At 38.1% G+C, this 15,824-nt stretch overlaps 1 protein-coding gene across 1 annotated transcript in view; it reads left to right on the top strand.

The window, feature by feature from the left end:
• MAP7D2 (MAP7 domain containing 2) overlaps positions 1-14,698 on the top strand; it is a 35,564-nt gene extending 20,866 nt beyond the window's left edge. The window contains exons 11-18 of the mRNA XM_062514967.1: positions 7,123-7,355; positions 7,730-7,856; positions 9,071-9,275; positions 9,832-9,936; positions 11,114-11,167; positions 11,833-11,911; positions 12,601-12,787; positions 14,449-14,698. Of these exons, the coding sequence (XP_062370951.1) occupies positions 7,123-7,355; positions 7,730-7,856; positions 9,071-9,275; positions 9,832-9,936; positions 11,114-11,167; positions 11,833-11,911; positions 12,601-12,787; positions 14,449-14,698 (1,240 nt within the window). The remainder of the gene's footprint in view (positions 1-7,122; positions 7,356-7,729; positions 7,857-9,070; positions 9,276-9,831; positions 9,937-11,113; positions 11,168-11,832; positions 11,912-12,600; positions 12,788-14,448) is intronic.
• Positions 14,699-15,824: the final 1,126 nt, after the last annotated feature.

Raw genomic sequence — 15,824 nt, 5'->3', positions numbered from 1 at the left:
AGAGCTGTGGATCTATAGCATATCTGGGCTTACTGGCAATTGACTTGCTTTTCTTGATTGTCTTTTGCTGAAAGTGGTATTATGTGTACCACAGCTTGAAACTCAAGTCTAAGCAAATGGGTCTCCAGGTTTCTTAGAACAGAATATTAAGTCTGGCTCTAATGTAGGAGTATGCTAAAGTAGTCCTGGTCTACAATACTTGCCTAATTAATTTGGCTGGTTGATTAGTTTGGGTTTTTTCCCTAGACCCCGTTTGTGAGTACAACTTCTGTCTTGAAAATGGTCTTATTTATCTTTTTTTATTTGAAGCTGGCCGTATTTTGAACCAGGCTTGGTGATTTCCCTTCTGACAAATTCTTTCTGCCTGAAAAACCAGCTGGTGTTCCTTTTCTGTTTCAGCTCTGAGGGCATAGCCCTTTAGTGGGGGATGATTTTGTGTGTGAATCTGATGTTAGACAACATAAGGAAACCATCTGACTCTCAGTATTCTTTCTGGTTTAGACATCCCCTTGCATGTAACTGGGACACTGCAGTTCTTGGTTTGGATTATAAGGCTACAAATTCTCAAACTTCCATTGTTATATATTCAATATCTTCAGATTCTGTGGTATGAACTATATCCATTTTGTGAAAAATGTAATTAAATACAATGTTAATGGCAATCAGTTTTATTATTACAATTCTGAGCAGATCATTGCAGCATGCAATGTAAAGTAAAACAAAAGTTTGAGCTCTAAGACTGTGTACTATTCTGCAAGTACTGATACTTCCTGCTTAGAATGCATTTTTCAGTTTGATCAGCCAGTACAAGACACAAACCAAAACACACACCAAGAGACACATTTAGTTAAGCAAAATGATTGGTGGGGAATCAATTAGCTGAGAGTCAAGTGCTTCTTGCTGGGCAGACAACGGTTAGTGTAGAGAATCAGAGACATCCAGTGAGTAAAAGTTCTTGGGAGACAGCTTGACAGCTCTTCAGTGCTTCATGAAAAAGGTGTGCCCAGTCTTAATTTGTAGTACAAATTTCCATAAAAGATGAGGAAATGATGGAGAATTTTTCTCCCAGAGGTGCATGTTATGAAAACCTTTGTACAGTAAAATATTTTCATGCTTATAAGGAATACTCTTTTTAGAAGAAGCAGCAGATGTGCATGGAGGAATTAAGAAGCCTACTAGTTGGTTTCTCTGTGATTGAGTCACAGTAGTGATTCCTCTTTTTTTTCCCCTCCTTCTCTTTCTCAAGGGAATCTGATTCTGACCATGCCTAGAAATGTTATTACCGAGCATTTAATCTTAACGTGGCTCAATTAGAACACCCTTCTTGACCTCATGAGAGATACAGTAAATAGAGTTTAAATCCATGTTTATTTCTGATTGCAGAAAGAGTTCTGCTTCAGCACTTTCAAAACTTCCCCTTATAATTCTGAAATTAAAAAGTTGCCCTAATGACCATATTCTGTTATTATTATATATATTGTAATAGTGATAATATATGCGTTTTTTCATACAACTCAAATTCCACTGGTAATTTTCATTGAGGAGATAAGATTGTACAATCTAAAGGATAGTTCCAAAAGCCTTACTGCCTGTATTTAAATCCACTGACCAACAAGATTATTATCTGACATTTAAGTGTCATTTTAGTGTGCCTAAGTATATGTACAAATACTCATTCTCCTTGCAAACCTAACGATCTCCACATTTAAGCTTTCTCCTTCTAGCACACTATATGACTGAAAAAATACCTTGGTAGAAATAGGAATACATATTGTACAGCATTAGTAGTTAGTGATCCTGCATATCTCCTTAACTTCTAAAGCTGTTGGAGAGAGAATCAAGTACAGCCATTGATTTACATGACAATTAGCTGTATGCATTTATTTTCTAAAGAATACGTGAATTGGCATTCAAGTTTTCTTGGTATTGTTCTAGTTACTATTCTTCAAAGTTGTCATCTTGGTTTCTGAGTGCCAGTAACTTGTCTTCTTAATATGTTATTTCATTATTTATTAAATAAAAACCTCTTTTTATCATGGTAAAGTAACTGAAACAGGATCAAACAAGCCAATAAAACTTCAGCCTAAAGTGACACAGTGATTATTGGCAGAAGAGAGTTGCAGTAATTACATAAATAAAATATTAATCTTTTGAATGGGCAAATTTTACTGAGGAAGCAAAAAAGGTCAGCCCAAAAATGTAACAACTTGGACAAGTAAATGGATATAGATGTAAAAAAGGAGAAAAGGGGAAAAAATAAAAATGTGCTGAACAACAATTAAAAGCAGGGAAGGAATTCAAAACTTGATGTTATTTGGAAAAGTAAATATATCAAGAAATGTCATAGAAAGAAATCCAAAACTATTGTTTTGAATCAATGTGGATCAGCTGACTAAGATGAAAGTTAATGGATTAGAGAGTTTGAACAATTGAGAAATTGTCTTTAATTTTTTTCAGTTGCTATTGGATACCGATGATGCAAAGTGCTCATTTTCTTTAGATCTTTAACAAGATCAATAATAACAGGATGAGGGGTTTGGGTAATTTCTTTGTTCTATGCTTCATCTTTGAAGATCTATGCATTAATCAGTTTATTATTCCAGTATCCCTCAGAGAATAGGTAAGTGTGCTTTTTTATAGATCAGGAAGGCAATAAAGCCTGTGTCCTTCATATGTCTTTGGGTAAATAGTCCCTAAATAAATCAATGGCACCTGACTGAATCAAGGAAGTAGAATTTAGTTTTAAGTGTCTTCAGATGAACCTTAGCATAAGCCAGTGAATAAAACTCAAAAGCTCTGACAAGCCTCTGTGTCACATGCTTTTGCCAAAGCATAACCTCATGAGAAAAGGAGAAAGGGGGAAGGGCACAGTGAGTGGTGCTGCTGATGGGTGGTGGTTCGTGTTTTCTTTCCAGATCCCAGGCTGGGCATTGTCCTTTGCTCATGGTTTCACTAACTGAACCCCTCACCTGGTAGTTCTTTTGGGTGACTGCCCCCTGTAGCCTGGGGGATACACTTTTGGCATCAGTAATGTGCATGCTCAGTCAAATTGCAGAATACTGATGGAATATGAGCATAGACTAGTACAAAAAAAGTGCCTCCTGAACTCATAAAATGTTTAAAAATGAGTTACTGGAAAGGTGTCTGATGTGGTGAATTCCCCACAGAAGTAGCTTCTGTTCTGCAGTGACCCATTTTAGATTTTATTTTGTATGTGCTACATTTACTACTCTTGGTGTTGTTTTGACTTGGAAATATAAAAACAATGGATAGAATGTTGGCTCAAGAGTATTTTGAGGGATTTTTCAGCAGTTAGCTAGATAATAGGCCAGTTCACCAATTTGAAACGTCTGTAATAATGCAGCTATTCAGAAAGCTATTCTACAGAACCTATGCTGAGTTTCTTATCTTTTAAGAAATGTAAAAGAGAAATGAATATGGTTTTAGCTACAGAAGATCAAAACTTAAGAGTGAAAAAAATCTGCTTTTAAGAAAGTGTCACAGAGCAAAAATGTTGGAACCCAGAAATAGCTTGTGATCAGAACAATGTCAGAAAGCAGGCTTGAGAACATGCTTGTCCTTGGTGTGGTTTCAGCAGTGTTTTTGTTGAATTAGTGGAGAGAAAGTGGAAAAATAATGCGGCTTTGGCATTGCTGAAGACTTGTGATTTAAAGTAAGCCTCATAGCCAGTAACCTGCCATGTAGCTGGCTTTTCAGGAGAGCATGCTCTTCTCTGCCCTGCTGTTTATGGCCAGAGCTGGATGTGACCTGATTTGTGTGCTACATGTGTTTTATATTGTCTGCTTAGCAGAAGTAAGCTCAGAATCCCTCGTATGCTATGCCTGAGACATTTTTCTGCAGAATGGACTGTCCCTTTCATAATTACATAGGAGCCATTGTAATTAAGAATTGCTGGATCCTCACACCTGATAGATAGGAGTGCATGTAGGGGGCAGCTTCTTTCATGCTGCCCCCTTGTCAGCTCAGGGCTGTTAGGTGAGAAAACTGTCTTCCTGGAGAGAGGAAGGTGCTTCTGTATTCCCTTGGAAAATCTACTTGCTGAGAATGAGTAAGTTGTCTGACAACTGACATGCTGCCACTTATTGGATTTTAGTGATTTGCCATCTTAATTCTCTAATCCTTATCAGGCATAATTCTCTGTTTCCCACTTTCTTATCATGGTTTAAACCTAAACAGGCTCCTATACAAGTGATTATAATTTTTTTCTTAGTAATTCCATTTTTCTGCCTTCTCAATCAAATTTGGCTCTTTCTGGCGTTAAGTGGCATAACTTAAATACTATTTAGAAGGAGTGTTGTTCCAGTAACAATCTGCATCTGTCAAGGAATATTAAAGGTGCTAAGTTGAGAGTATGTTTTAAACACAAGGGGGAAAACAATGTTGATTTAATGCTTTCTACTGGCATCCAGTAAATGATATAAAAATTCTGAAAAAATATCCTTATTCCTGATGGACTTCCTCAGCTTTGCACTCCACACACCGCACTTTTCTCATCCTTGCAGTAATCAGTCTTTTCTCTTTTTCTCACTTTTAGCTACTTTATATGAAATTCTACTATTTTCTTCTTGTTCTCGTCTAAGACCTTTAGTGGTTTTGGCAAAAAAAATATAAATTACTGTCGGTTTAAAAGTTCAAAGATGCAGTACAGTACCTAAATAATACATTCAGCACTTGTTTCTAATCCACCACCTGAGCTGTACAACCAGTCTGCTCTAATGTCTATGCAGCACAAGATATGTGGCTCTCATGACGAGACTCCTTCCTACCGACCTCTGTGATTGTCATGTCTTTATTAGAGAACAATTACTTCTGTACTAATACTGGTAGTGACTCAGCCTTAGTTATTAGTCTGTTTTGCGCCTTCTGTCACAATAAGTTACATCAAAAGCATTGCAAGGAACGTGTGTTGAAGTTGGAAATGTGAGCCAAAGACAGCAAGAAGAGACTCTGCTTTGAAGAAGTGTCTAATTAGCAAGAAGCACCCTCTGTGCTGCAGAAAAAACATGAGAAAAATGTTTTCTCTCTATTATATTTTTATGAAATGCAGTTGAAAGTGACTGCAATGATGAGGCACGTGTGAGATGTACACGTGTAGATGGAGCCTTGAAATCTGCCTTTGCTTTCAGAAGCACCTGGAAATCTATCTATATTCTAAAGAGGAGTCTAAGACAATGCTAAAAACAGATTTAGTCAACACAGTCAAACTCATTGGCTTCTCCCATTGCTGTTTTTTCCAAGAACTCAATCAGACTTGCCTGCTCACATCTTCCAAAGCCTGTTTCTGTCATGGAACAGTAGGAGTCGTGGGTGGCAGCAGGACAGACAAGGAGAGGGACCTTGCCCACAGCACCTCATCCCATAGCAGGCAAAAGAAGTGACCAAGATCAACCAAGAGCCCAGCAACAAAGCCCTTACTGAGGCAAGTCCAAGGACAAGCCAGGATGTCATGTCAGGATCAGCAGATTAGGAAGCCAAGAAGAACAGGCTTACCTACAGCTGAACTTAGCCAAGGACAAGGACCTGAGCTGACAGGGAGCTCCTGAGCCTGCGGGCTGGGGGGTACCTGAGATGACCTTCAAATTTACTTGGGTGCTACTGTTACTGCAGCCTGAGGGCTTTTGGAGTGGTGGCTTTTTCTGTGGTGGCTCTTCAGTAGGAGTAAGAAAGTAGGGATGGTGCAATACTCTGCAGTGTTTTCCTCCCCACAAACCAGGCAGCTCTGAGTGAGCTCCTTGTATTCTAATGTCTCAACCTCTTCCAAATGCAGTCTAATATGGTAGAAAAGAACCCTTTTTTCCTACAGAATTCATGAATATGGGGAGGAGTTGAAAGATGTCTTATTTTTGTTTGCTGTGTAATGCAAATACTGTTCTGGTTATAATAATTTCTGACCACACAATACTATAGTTAGATCTAGACAAAACTTGCCACTCCAGTCTATTAATTTTCAGCTGCTGTTCATGTTTTTCATGCTTGTGGTCTGCCAGAATGAGTATGTAGTCCAGAAAGCATGTTATAGTATATGAAACTCTACATTGTGTAGATGAAAAAAGTGATAAAGGATAATACATGTATATCATAATTGCATATCCAGGAAGAAGGTTAGAAATACATGTGCAATGTTCACTTTAATGCAAGATAATTTATTCTAATGAGACTCACATAAATCATTATTTTGAGATTGTAATCTCTTTATTCTTATCCTACTTAGTCACACATCCCAGCCTTTAACATTACAAGTGCTAGTTACTGGTGTTACATAAATAATGAATGATGTTTGTGTGTAGTTTTATGTTTCCTGGTAATCTGTTCTCTTTGTGTGCACCAATTTTCAGTGAATATCAGGTATCTTTACCCTTCCACTTTCCCAGAACTGACTTTTCAGGGTTATCACTCCACCTGAAGTGTGCAACAGCCAGATGAGCAATGGGCTGCATTGCTACTGGGCATTGCCATCACAAGTGCAGCTTGTGAAAGGCTGCAGGGGCTGAGTTTGGAGTCTGGAGTCTGTTGTGTTGCTGCTGAAAAAGACACTAACTCAAACAGTGTTGCTGACAATATAATGGTTTGATCAGTTCTGTTTCTTTCTGTAGTACCCAGCCTTACCGTTTTATATACTGATATTTGGTGCTTTTTTTGAAAATTAGATACTGTTAGGAAAAGACCATGGCTGGCAAGGTGGTATTCAGATGAAAGCGGCACACTGTAGCTCATTATAATTTCTACAGAAAGATAGCAGCCATAGCTTTGGTTTACATGTTGAGAAGGACTGTAGAAATAGTGAAGTTGATGGAATTATTTTGAAACGGTCATGACTAAAATCATTGGTTTAGGTATTCACAATTTCTTATTTCTCACCTAGACCTTAGACAGTGTTATTCATTTATTTTAATGAGAGTTTTCTGTAATTGTGTGCACTACCATGTCAATTCCATGCATTTTAAGTTCTGATTGTATCCAGGTGATTCTTTTCAGTATTGTGCAAAACAGCTGATACTCCTCTGTAACCAGAGACAAGAAAGAATGAGAAATGTGAAGCTGGAGGTTGATTCCAAGCTGTGTAACATCTGGCCTTATTTGATTTTTGTTTTCTCTCATCAGGACAGTTGCAAAGACTTATCCTCAGTCTCCTAAAAACACCAAACAATATCCAGCTTCTCCTGTAAAGCATCGTGCCACTTCCACTCTCAGCCAGGAAACACCTAAAAAGAAAGCAGACAAGGAAAAAGAAAATGCCAGTCACCTGAAGTCCCCAGGAGCACGTGCTGATGACGTGGCTCAGGTGGCTCCTGAGAAGCACGTGCCTTCTGCTGGAAAGGCTGAGAGCAGTGAAGGTGAGCCTTACTGCAAAATGTTAGTGCAAGATACCATGGGTCCCTGGGACTTTTAAACAGTGATGACCTGTTCTTCTCATGAAGCTGCTCAGTCACAGGCTTATGACAATGTGTAAAGATGCCTACTGAAACCTGTGAATACAGTTTTCACTGATGTACCAAAAGCACTTGTTAATGAGCATGTGAAAATGCTGACATCCAGGGATGCCCTTAACTCTTCTATCTTCTCTCGGCTGAAAAAGCTGAAGTGTGCTTTTAAAAAGGTGTCTTACCACTCTTAACCGGGCCTATTTCAGCCTCTGTACGAACCTGGAATTTCTGGGCACTCTCTTTGTTCCCTGCCTGACTTTCCATCCTTGGTCCTCTTCTCCTAGGGAAGATCACAGCAGGAACAAGTGATGCAGAAGAAGCTGCAAAAATTCTAGCTGAGAAAAGACGACAGGCCCGCCTACAAAAAGAACAAGAGGAAAGGGAGAGACAGGAAAGAGAAGAACAAGAAAGGTCTCTCTATTGCTTTGTGAAAGTTACTACTTAATAATTTAACCTGTATCACTGAAGATGCTTGAAACTGTGGTAGTTTTGGAATCAAGTGGGAACTTATATGTATTTGTTAATTTCTTTAATTTCAGACTCATATTTCATTAGTGTCTTTTGCAGTGATTATGATTAGTGAAGTTAGAAAATAATAATTTGGCCTCTTCAAGAATTCTGAATAAACTCTTATTTTTCTAAATACTTCAAGCACATCCATGCTGAAGTGCACGCTGCTGTCTGGACACACCTGAAGTATTTTATATTATGAAAAATCATTTGAGGTGGCTTTAAATGAGCAACATCGTGTAGCAGAAACAGTCTTGCAGCAGCAGGATGTGCATTAAATGGGGAAGCTTGAATCATTCATAATTAACCTGAAGTTCATCTTCCTGCCCAGCTCTGCTGCAGGCATTGAGGGTTCTGAGTGTGTGCAGAATGAAGGTTGCTGTGTGTGAGCACTGAATTCTGGCTCTGTTCTGGGAACAGGCTTTAAGGTGGTTCGCCACATGGGATGCTGGTTGCAAGTGTCAGCAAACCATGCAATTCCTTCAACCCCCTCATAGTGAATCACTAATTCTGTATGTCTAGATTCAGTTTTGGGTTTTCTTATTCAAAACACGGTGGATGGGGTGGGAGTGGAATGACCAGCTCCTGGCACTTACAAAACAATCCTTAAGGAGCATGATATCCCTTAGTGGGCCAGGGAACAACACAGGTGGAGTTTAGACACACTCCTTTCAGTGTTCCACTGTGTTTTGTGGAATTTGCTGCTACTCATCTTACCTGTTTATCTTCAGATAAGGCAAAGGATAAAAGAACTTGATTGTTTATAGATACCAGCATTCTGGGTGTCACATGCTGGGGAAGGGGGTTGTCTTTGTTATTGAAAATTAATTTTATTATTCACAGCCTAATTGAAATTGGAACAGAAATGTTTTCTTTGATCACACACATTTTTCAATGGAAATTATAACTGCTATGAAATATTTTAGGCATTAAGATTGGAGAAAAGCTTGATAGCAATGTGAATTCTGAGCATGTGCTCAATGTCTTCACTGTATCCTGGCATCTTCCATGAAAATATGTGCTGATACATGTGTTATCAGTTACTGATGTATATACAGTAGTATTCATGCTAAACAAGATGAAGACTTTTAAACCTTCTGTTATGTTTTTTGCAGGCTTGAAAAAGAAGAACAGAAAAGAAAGGCAGAAGAAGAAAGACTTCGTCTGGAAGAAGAAGCTCGTAAGAAGGAGGAGGAAAGAAAACAGGAAGAAGAGGCAGCTAGAAAAAAGGCAGAAGAGGAAGCCAGGAGAAGAGCTGAGGAAGAGCAAATGCTAAAGGAAAAGCAAGAAAAAGAACTTCAAGCCAAACTTGAGAAACAGGTATCATCTCAAACAGAAATGTGAAATTTTTATACATGTAAAAAAATACTTCTTAATACTTAGTAGTCTGCCTGAAATAAATAATGGTCTGTGTAGATTTTCATGGGTCTGGGTCTTCAGAGATACGAGAGCTGTTCTTGGTTGCTGTAAAATTGTTTATTGCATGAATACATCAGTCTTGAAGGCAAAGGGTTCAGAATATAAAGTCTGTGCTAAAAGCTTTCTGGCATAGAGTCCCGAGCAGAAGCAGCAGCAACAGCAGCTCCCACATCTTTTATCCTCCTCCTCCGTTTTCGTTATGTCTGGAGCTAAGTTACTGAACTTTAAACTAGGCTTCAGGGCTTTTTACTCTCTTCAGACACTTAAAGTATATTCCTGCTTACTTAAAACTAAAACTTAGACTTCTAGTTCATGTCTGTGTGGCTTAATATATTTTAATTTCTCTCAAGACTTTAATTCAATCCCTGCATTCTTTTCTCTCTCTGAGGGACTCGGAGAGGTTTCTATTTTATAGATTCTAACAGTGACCCTAACATATTTTATACATTTTGATTAGAGGGAAGAAGCAGAAATCAAAGCCCGTGAAGCAGCTGAACAGCTTCGTCTTGAAAGGGAACAAATCATGCAGCAAATTGAGCAAGAAAGGCTGGAGCGGAAGAAGGTGGGTATTTGCATCTCAGGATAATTATTTCATTTCTTGTTTATATATGTAACCCAGGAAGCACCCAGTAGTATCTACTAACGATAATCTGGAGGGGATTAGGGGTAAATAGTTACAACAAATTTAGTATTTGTTACTCGCTTGTTAAGGGGACATAGACATGAAAATTTGTAATGAAGTGGAATTGCCTGAGGCAAATGACTTTTTACTAGGCACTGAGCAAACAAAAAGTCAGCCTCTACCTGAAAAGTTAAATGCCTGAGGCAAACAAGGAATGGCATGACAAAGTCAGTTACTGCCCAGCCCGGGACATCACTAACTACTGAGAAACACGAGTGACTTTGTTTAAAACTTACTCAACAAAAGCTCTGTGTCTTTAATTGAGAAAGTTTGTAATTAACAATCAGCTTTTCCCCCACCTGGCTGTCTCTGGTTGCATTATGCAGAGAAGCAGGATTGTCTGGCCACTGCTGTGCACAGAAATGGCTGAAGCTGCATAAATTAGCTTTGTTTACAGCTGTGTGGCAGGGAAGAGAACAGCTGCAGAACCCCTTTCTGGTTACAAAAGATCATCCATCCATATGTGTTATTCCAATATGTATTAAACTGTTCACCACTGAACTGGAAACATGTTGCAGTTGCAGATTAGAATATCAAACCGAAGTGTTTTACATCTCAAATAATTTCCTTCTTAATGAAGAAAGAAGGAAAATAAAAGTATTTTAGGATAATGCCTTACACATTTTCCAGCAAGAATAACTTCAAATATTTCATTTTGCTCTTCTGTTCCAAAAATGCTAACTATTTTTAAAGGAACTGCTTTGGAAATAGTTGGAAAAGCAACTAGATTAAAATAACCACTGTTTATTTTAAACAAATACCTTGTTCCAGAACTGAGCATAACTTATAGCTGCAAACACCTGGTATTAAGATATTTGTTTTTAAAGTGCATCTGCTAACAAAGTTGTGATCTCTAAGATCTGATAGGTTAAAGCCAGCTTCAAGATGTATTCTATTTTTAATTTTCTTTAATTTTCTTATTTGTTCTCCCTTTTCCAAGATAGGCATAGGGGATGTTATGACTGTAAAGAAAATATTCTTGGTCCTGTTTTTCCCCTGGCTCTTGTGTGACATATTCTGTCTGCCATCTCATCCTCAAATTTATTTTGATTTATAGAGAATAGATGAAATAATGAAGAGAACAAGGAAGAGTGAAACCCCAGAAATAAAGGTATGAAAAAGTATGCGGTTGTGGGATTTTTTTTGTTTTATTATCATATGTGGAAATTAAATTTTAGGGTAGTTCCATGTTAGTAAGTGTACTTAAGTACACTCTAGACCCAAATTTTAGATGCATTTCAAGCTGAGATTGACTTTTGCTGTGTCACAGTCACTGCTGCAGAGACACAGCTTTTATGCAGCCTTTGCAGGTAGGATAACTGTTCCCCTCCTAGGGAACAGGAGGAATTCCTGTTTCCTCCTAGGGAACTACCTAGCAAGGGGCAACAGCCCATTCCTGCATGCTGGAGTTGCAGTGTTTGCTGCTGTTGATGTGTCTTCCTGCTTTGTACCAGCCAGTGAATTATTTACTGAGCTCTCTTTGTTGTGCCTGTCAGGAATGTGGGTTTGGAAGGAAGGCAGTTGTGTCCAGCTAAGAAGTTGCAGGTTCTAATCTACTAAGGAAAGTGTTTGTTCAGTTACTTTCAGAGACTGTTTTCTTTTTTAATTTAAAAAAAATGCTATGCCTAACTAAAAAGGGAAAAAAAGTCCTGTCTTGCTGTTGATGGTCTTTGTAACCCTGTGGCCCTGGGCAGTCTCACAAGTTTTGAGTTCCAATTGGTTCCATGAAGGTTACAGTTCTCCCTCTAATACAGCTGTGTCATTACTTGATTTCAGAAGGAAGAGCCAAAACTGGAGATCCCATCAACTTTGAATGTGGAAAAGCAACCAAAGGCCCTTGTTCTCAACCAGCCAGGTAAAAATTGCCATATTTTTCTGACCTATTTTCACAGTTGAATATCTTCAGGGGTTTTTTTGATCTGAGGCAGAGCACTGTGTATTATCATAAGTTCTTTGCTTTCATCTCAAAAAGAACAGCTATATTTGCATCAGTGACAAATGTTAGAAACTGGAGACAGCTTTGCTTTGCCACTTAGGCAAAAGCAGAATAAAGTTTCTCCTCCCTTTTAGTACCTGATGTAGAATTTTTGTAAATGAAAAGTTCTAATCTGCCAATATGTTTGATTGCTGCAACCTACGTTCAAATTTTGTAGATAGAAAATTCTTGCACACAACCCAGCTTGTAATACTATGACTCTAAATCTTTCATTTAATTCGACTTCATAAGAAAAGGATATGTATTTAAAGGACTGTTAAATAAATATACGTATCTGGCATTTATGTGTATTTTTTTTGCTTACCCAGGCTAAGGTTTTTAGTGCATGATATAAAAGATAAAACATTCTCTTGCTGTTTCCTCAAATTTAAAAGATGTATCATAAAGAGCAGTTTTGGAGTGCAGTAGAGGGATGACAGTATAGTATGATGAGTGATGGATTAAACAGTCTACTTGCAGTGTCAGTCTTCCTTTCTACTCAATCTATAACTTAAAACTATTTAAATAACAAAGTTTCTGCTGTCATAATTTCTAATTTTCTTTTGTAGAGATCAATGGATTGGCAACCTGCCTGAAAAATAAAAGCTTAGAAAGTGCTGCTTCTGTAATTCCTTCCCAAGATGTAGTTGCTAATGGACTGAAGTCAGTTTCGGGACTTATTCAGCTGGAAGCTGTTGATGGGAAATCTAACAGCATGGAAGATTCAACAGATGAGGTTCAGTCCATGGATGTGAGGTACAGACTGGATCTACCAACAGGGTTTTGGAATTCATGAGAGACACAGGATTTTGAGTTTTGTTTGTTAATACTCTACTACTTTCCTTCTCACATCCCCCCACGGTGGCAGCTGGGTGTTCTGATCCTGCCAGGAGGCTCCTGGCTGTTTGACACAAGAGCCCCAGAACCTCATCTCACTCTCACATATTTGGGGGAGGGAACTCTGAAATCCTTCCACAGTCCTTACTTATGGATTCCATGCAAGTTTGCCCAAACCTTTCTGACAGTTTTGTGAAAGCAGCTACTGCAGATATTGTTCTGATGTCACCGTTTTTTAATTTGGCTGCATAGCTGTGATGCATGAGCATTTCTGCTTCCATACAAACAGAATAAAGAAAATAATAGATTTAGAATTTTAATTACTTAACAAGTTGAAATGTATGGAAATCAATAACTTTGTGGTTTTAAATACTCTCACATTTTGATTGAGGGACATGCAGAAAATAAAGATTTTTTTTTTGTCTTGTTTTAATTTTAAGTTTTTTTTATTTGAATGTTTGTATATATGTAGGCAGTTAATTGAAGGCTGCTAAGTCAAAGCTAGGTCTGAATTTTAAACATAGAATTTTTAAACTGTTCTCCCTGAATCAGTAAGCCAGGTGAACCTCTCATACTGTCTCAGTATTTCCAGCAAATACACATAAACTGCCCTGCTGGTACCAACCAGAAGACTGTGTAGCCCATTATTTGGTCTCAGAGAGTATCAATAAGAAAAACTAGTGAGGGAGAGCACCAGAGTCTACCACTTCCTGCAATCCAAGATCATTGAAGTGGATAGGGATATTGAGAATGCAAATTTGCCTTGGCCTTTTAAGTGGCCACTGGTTGACATGTTTGTTGCCCATGAGTTTATCCAACCCCTCTATTTTGTCAGCTGACGTTTGTGTCTAGGACTTTCCCTGGAAGCAGTCTCCCCAGTACAGTCTCACTGGGTAGATTATGTTCTTTGGTCAGTCCCTTTTAAACCCAGTTTCTTACTGGTGGCATTGGACACCCCTTACATTTTGTATTGAAGGATTTCATGCAAGGTAGTTTTGCCCTCAACTCATCCACCACCACATGATTGTTTTAGAAATGTCTGTGAAAGCCTTCTCCAAATTAGAATGTACTAGCCTTGCTAGTCTCAGTGAAGCAGCTGGTTGGTTGCAGCATTTCTTAAGTTTAATTGTGGAATTTCTCTGTCTGAAGTCTATCATAAAGTCTTAAATAACTTTTTATTTTAGTTTTGAAATGTATGTGCTTTGAATAAGTGTTTTCAGGATCAGGACAGTAATGTGAAAGATGGAATAAACATTTAGGTAAAGGAGTGATGCAGGGACTGAAATGATGATCAGTAAACTCAGTTCAGTAAACTCTCAGGGTTTAGGAGGTGAGTGTTCATGTCACACAGCTACCACAAACCTTAATCATTAAGGGACATAGCTTAGGTATGACCTTCCATCCTGAACATGGCAATATCTTTTTTCTTTGGATTGGGACATTCTCTAGATAAAAGCTTGCTGCAGCTGCCTTAAGATGAGTGGTAGTTTCTGAACAGTCAGGGGTTTAATTAGATTGTTGCTTAATGAAAAGTTATACACCTCTTATTCTGTGTCTTTCTTTCTTTGTCTTTTGTATAGCCCAGTTTCAAAAGAAGAACTTATCTCTATCCCTGAATATTCACCCATGAATGAACTCATGCCAGGTGTTTCTTTGGACCAAAATGGGACAAGCAATGCCAAGGCTCTTGAAGACCTCTTGGATTTCACAGGCCAAGCTACCTACTCCAAGATGTCCAGTGATACCCTTAGCCTAGATGACTGTAACAAAAACTTGATTGAGGGATTTAACAGCCCGGGACAGGAAAATACACTTAATTCTATCTGTTGACAGCCTCGCTTTTCAGCAGAACAGATACAGGTACAGTATTGTGATAAATATCTTGGGTATGATAAATTGCTGTGATTACTTATTAGCTTCCCAGAATATTGCAGCAGTTGTACACAGCAGCGTGGAGAGAGAAAGAAAGCTGTTCTCCTAAATATTTCAATTCAGCATAATCTTTGAGATTTGCAGCTGCCTGTAAATTAGCATCATGTGCAAACTGACTATATCATAGCAACCACAAGTATCTGGTAAATAGAAACATTTCCTTTAGGCATCCAGAATTTCTTCATTAACACAGTACCTTTCCTGTATATCTTTGGAGCCTATTTTCATGAAGGAAACAGTTAAAAGTGGGAGTGGTGTAGGCAATAGTAGTTATTGCTGCTGCTTACTCTTTCCTGCTATTTAAAACTTGCAGTGTAGAATCACATACCCTGGAAAGCCAGCATAGTAAAAACCCATAGTAGGCTTCAGTGACGGTATCAGTGCAAAGTATAGTAAGGTTTACACAGTAAAGTACAAAGCTGTAGTCAGTTTTTTTGGAAGAGCATATTCTCTAAATTACAAAACTGAGGTCATCTAACTTGCATAACTGACTTGATATTATTTCTCTTTTTAATTGACAGAGGTAACAATTTCTTGAGGATATATATCCCTGTGATGCTACTGGCAGTAAAATATCAGCTTGTCACTTGAAAAAGCTTCTGCAGTCCTTGAACACTGGATTTCAAATAATCAGAGCTGAATATAACTTGTCTTCCCAGGGAATATGTTGAATAACTGGCTGCTTTTGGTAGAAACCAATGGTCTAGAGCCTTGATGTTTCAGGGAAGACAGAGCGTGCATTAGAATTTGAGCTTTAGCTGCTAATAAAGCACTTATTTCTTCCTTAATTTAAAATTCATCTCAACACTTCACTGTGATTTTTACCTGTGCATTTTATTTTTAAATAATTCTTTCCTAAGATTGATCACACATCCATTTAGACATCTTTTTTCTTGTAAATAATGATGGGGTTTGCCCACAGTGCATTGAAACAAAATAATATACTGTACTTTAGTTTTGTGCCTATCTTTTTTTGTCTTTAATAAGGAGTTATTGGTAACTTTTATGAGGTGTGTAATTCAAA

Source organism: Cinclus cinclus, chromosome 2 (genome assembly GCF_963662255.1).
Source record: "Cinclus cinclus chromosome 2, bCinCin1.1, whole genome shotgun sequence".
Lineage (NCBI taxonomy): Eukaryota > Metazoa > Chordata > Aves > Passeriformes > Cinclidae > Cinclus > Cinclus cinclus.
The sequence above is the reverse complement of the archived record's forward strand: the minus strand, read 5'-3'. Positions and strand labels throughout refer to the sequence as shown.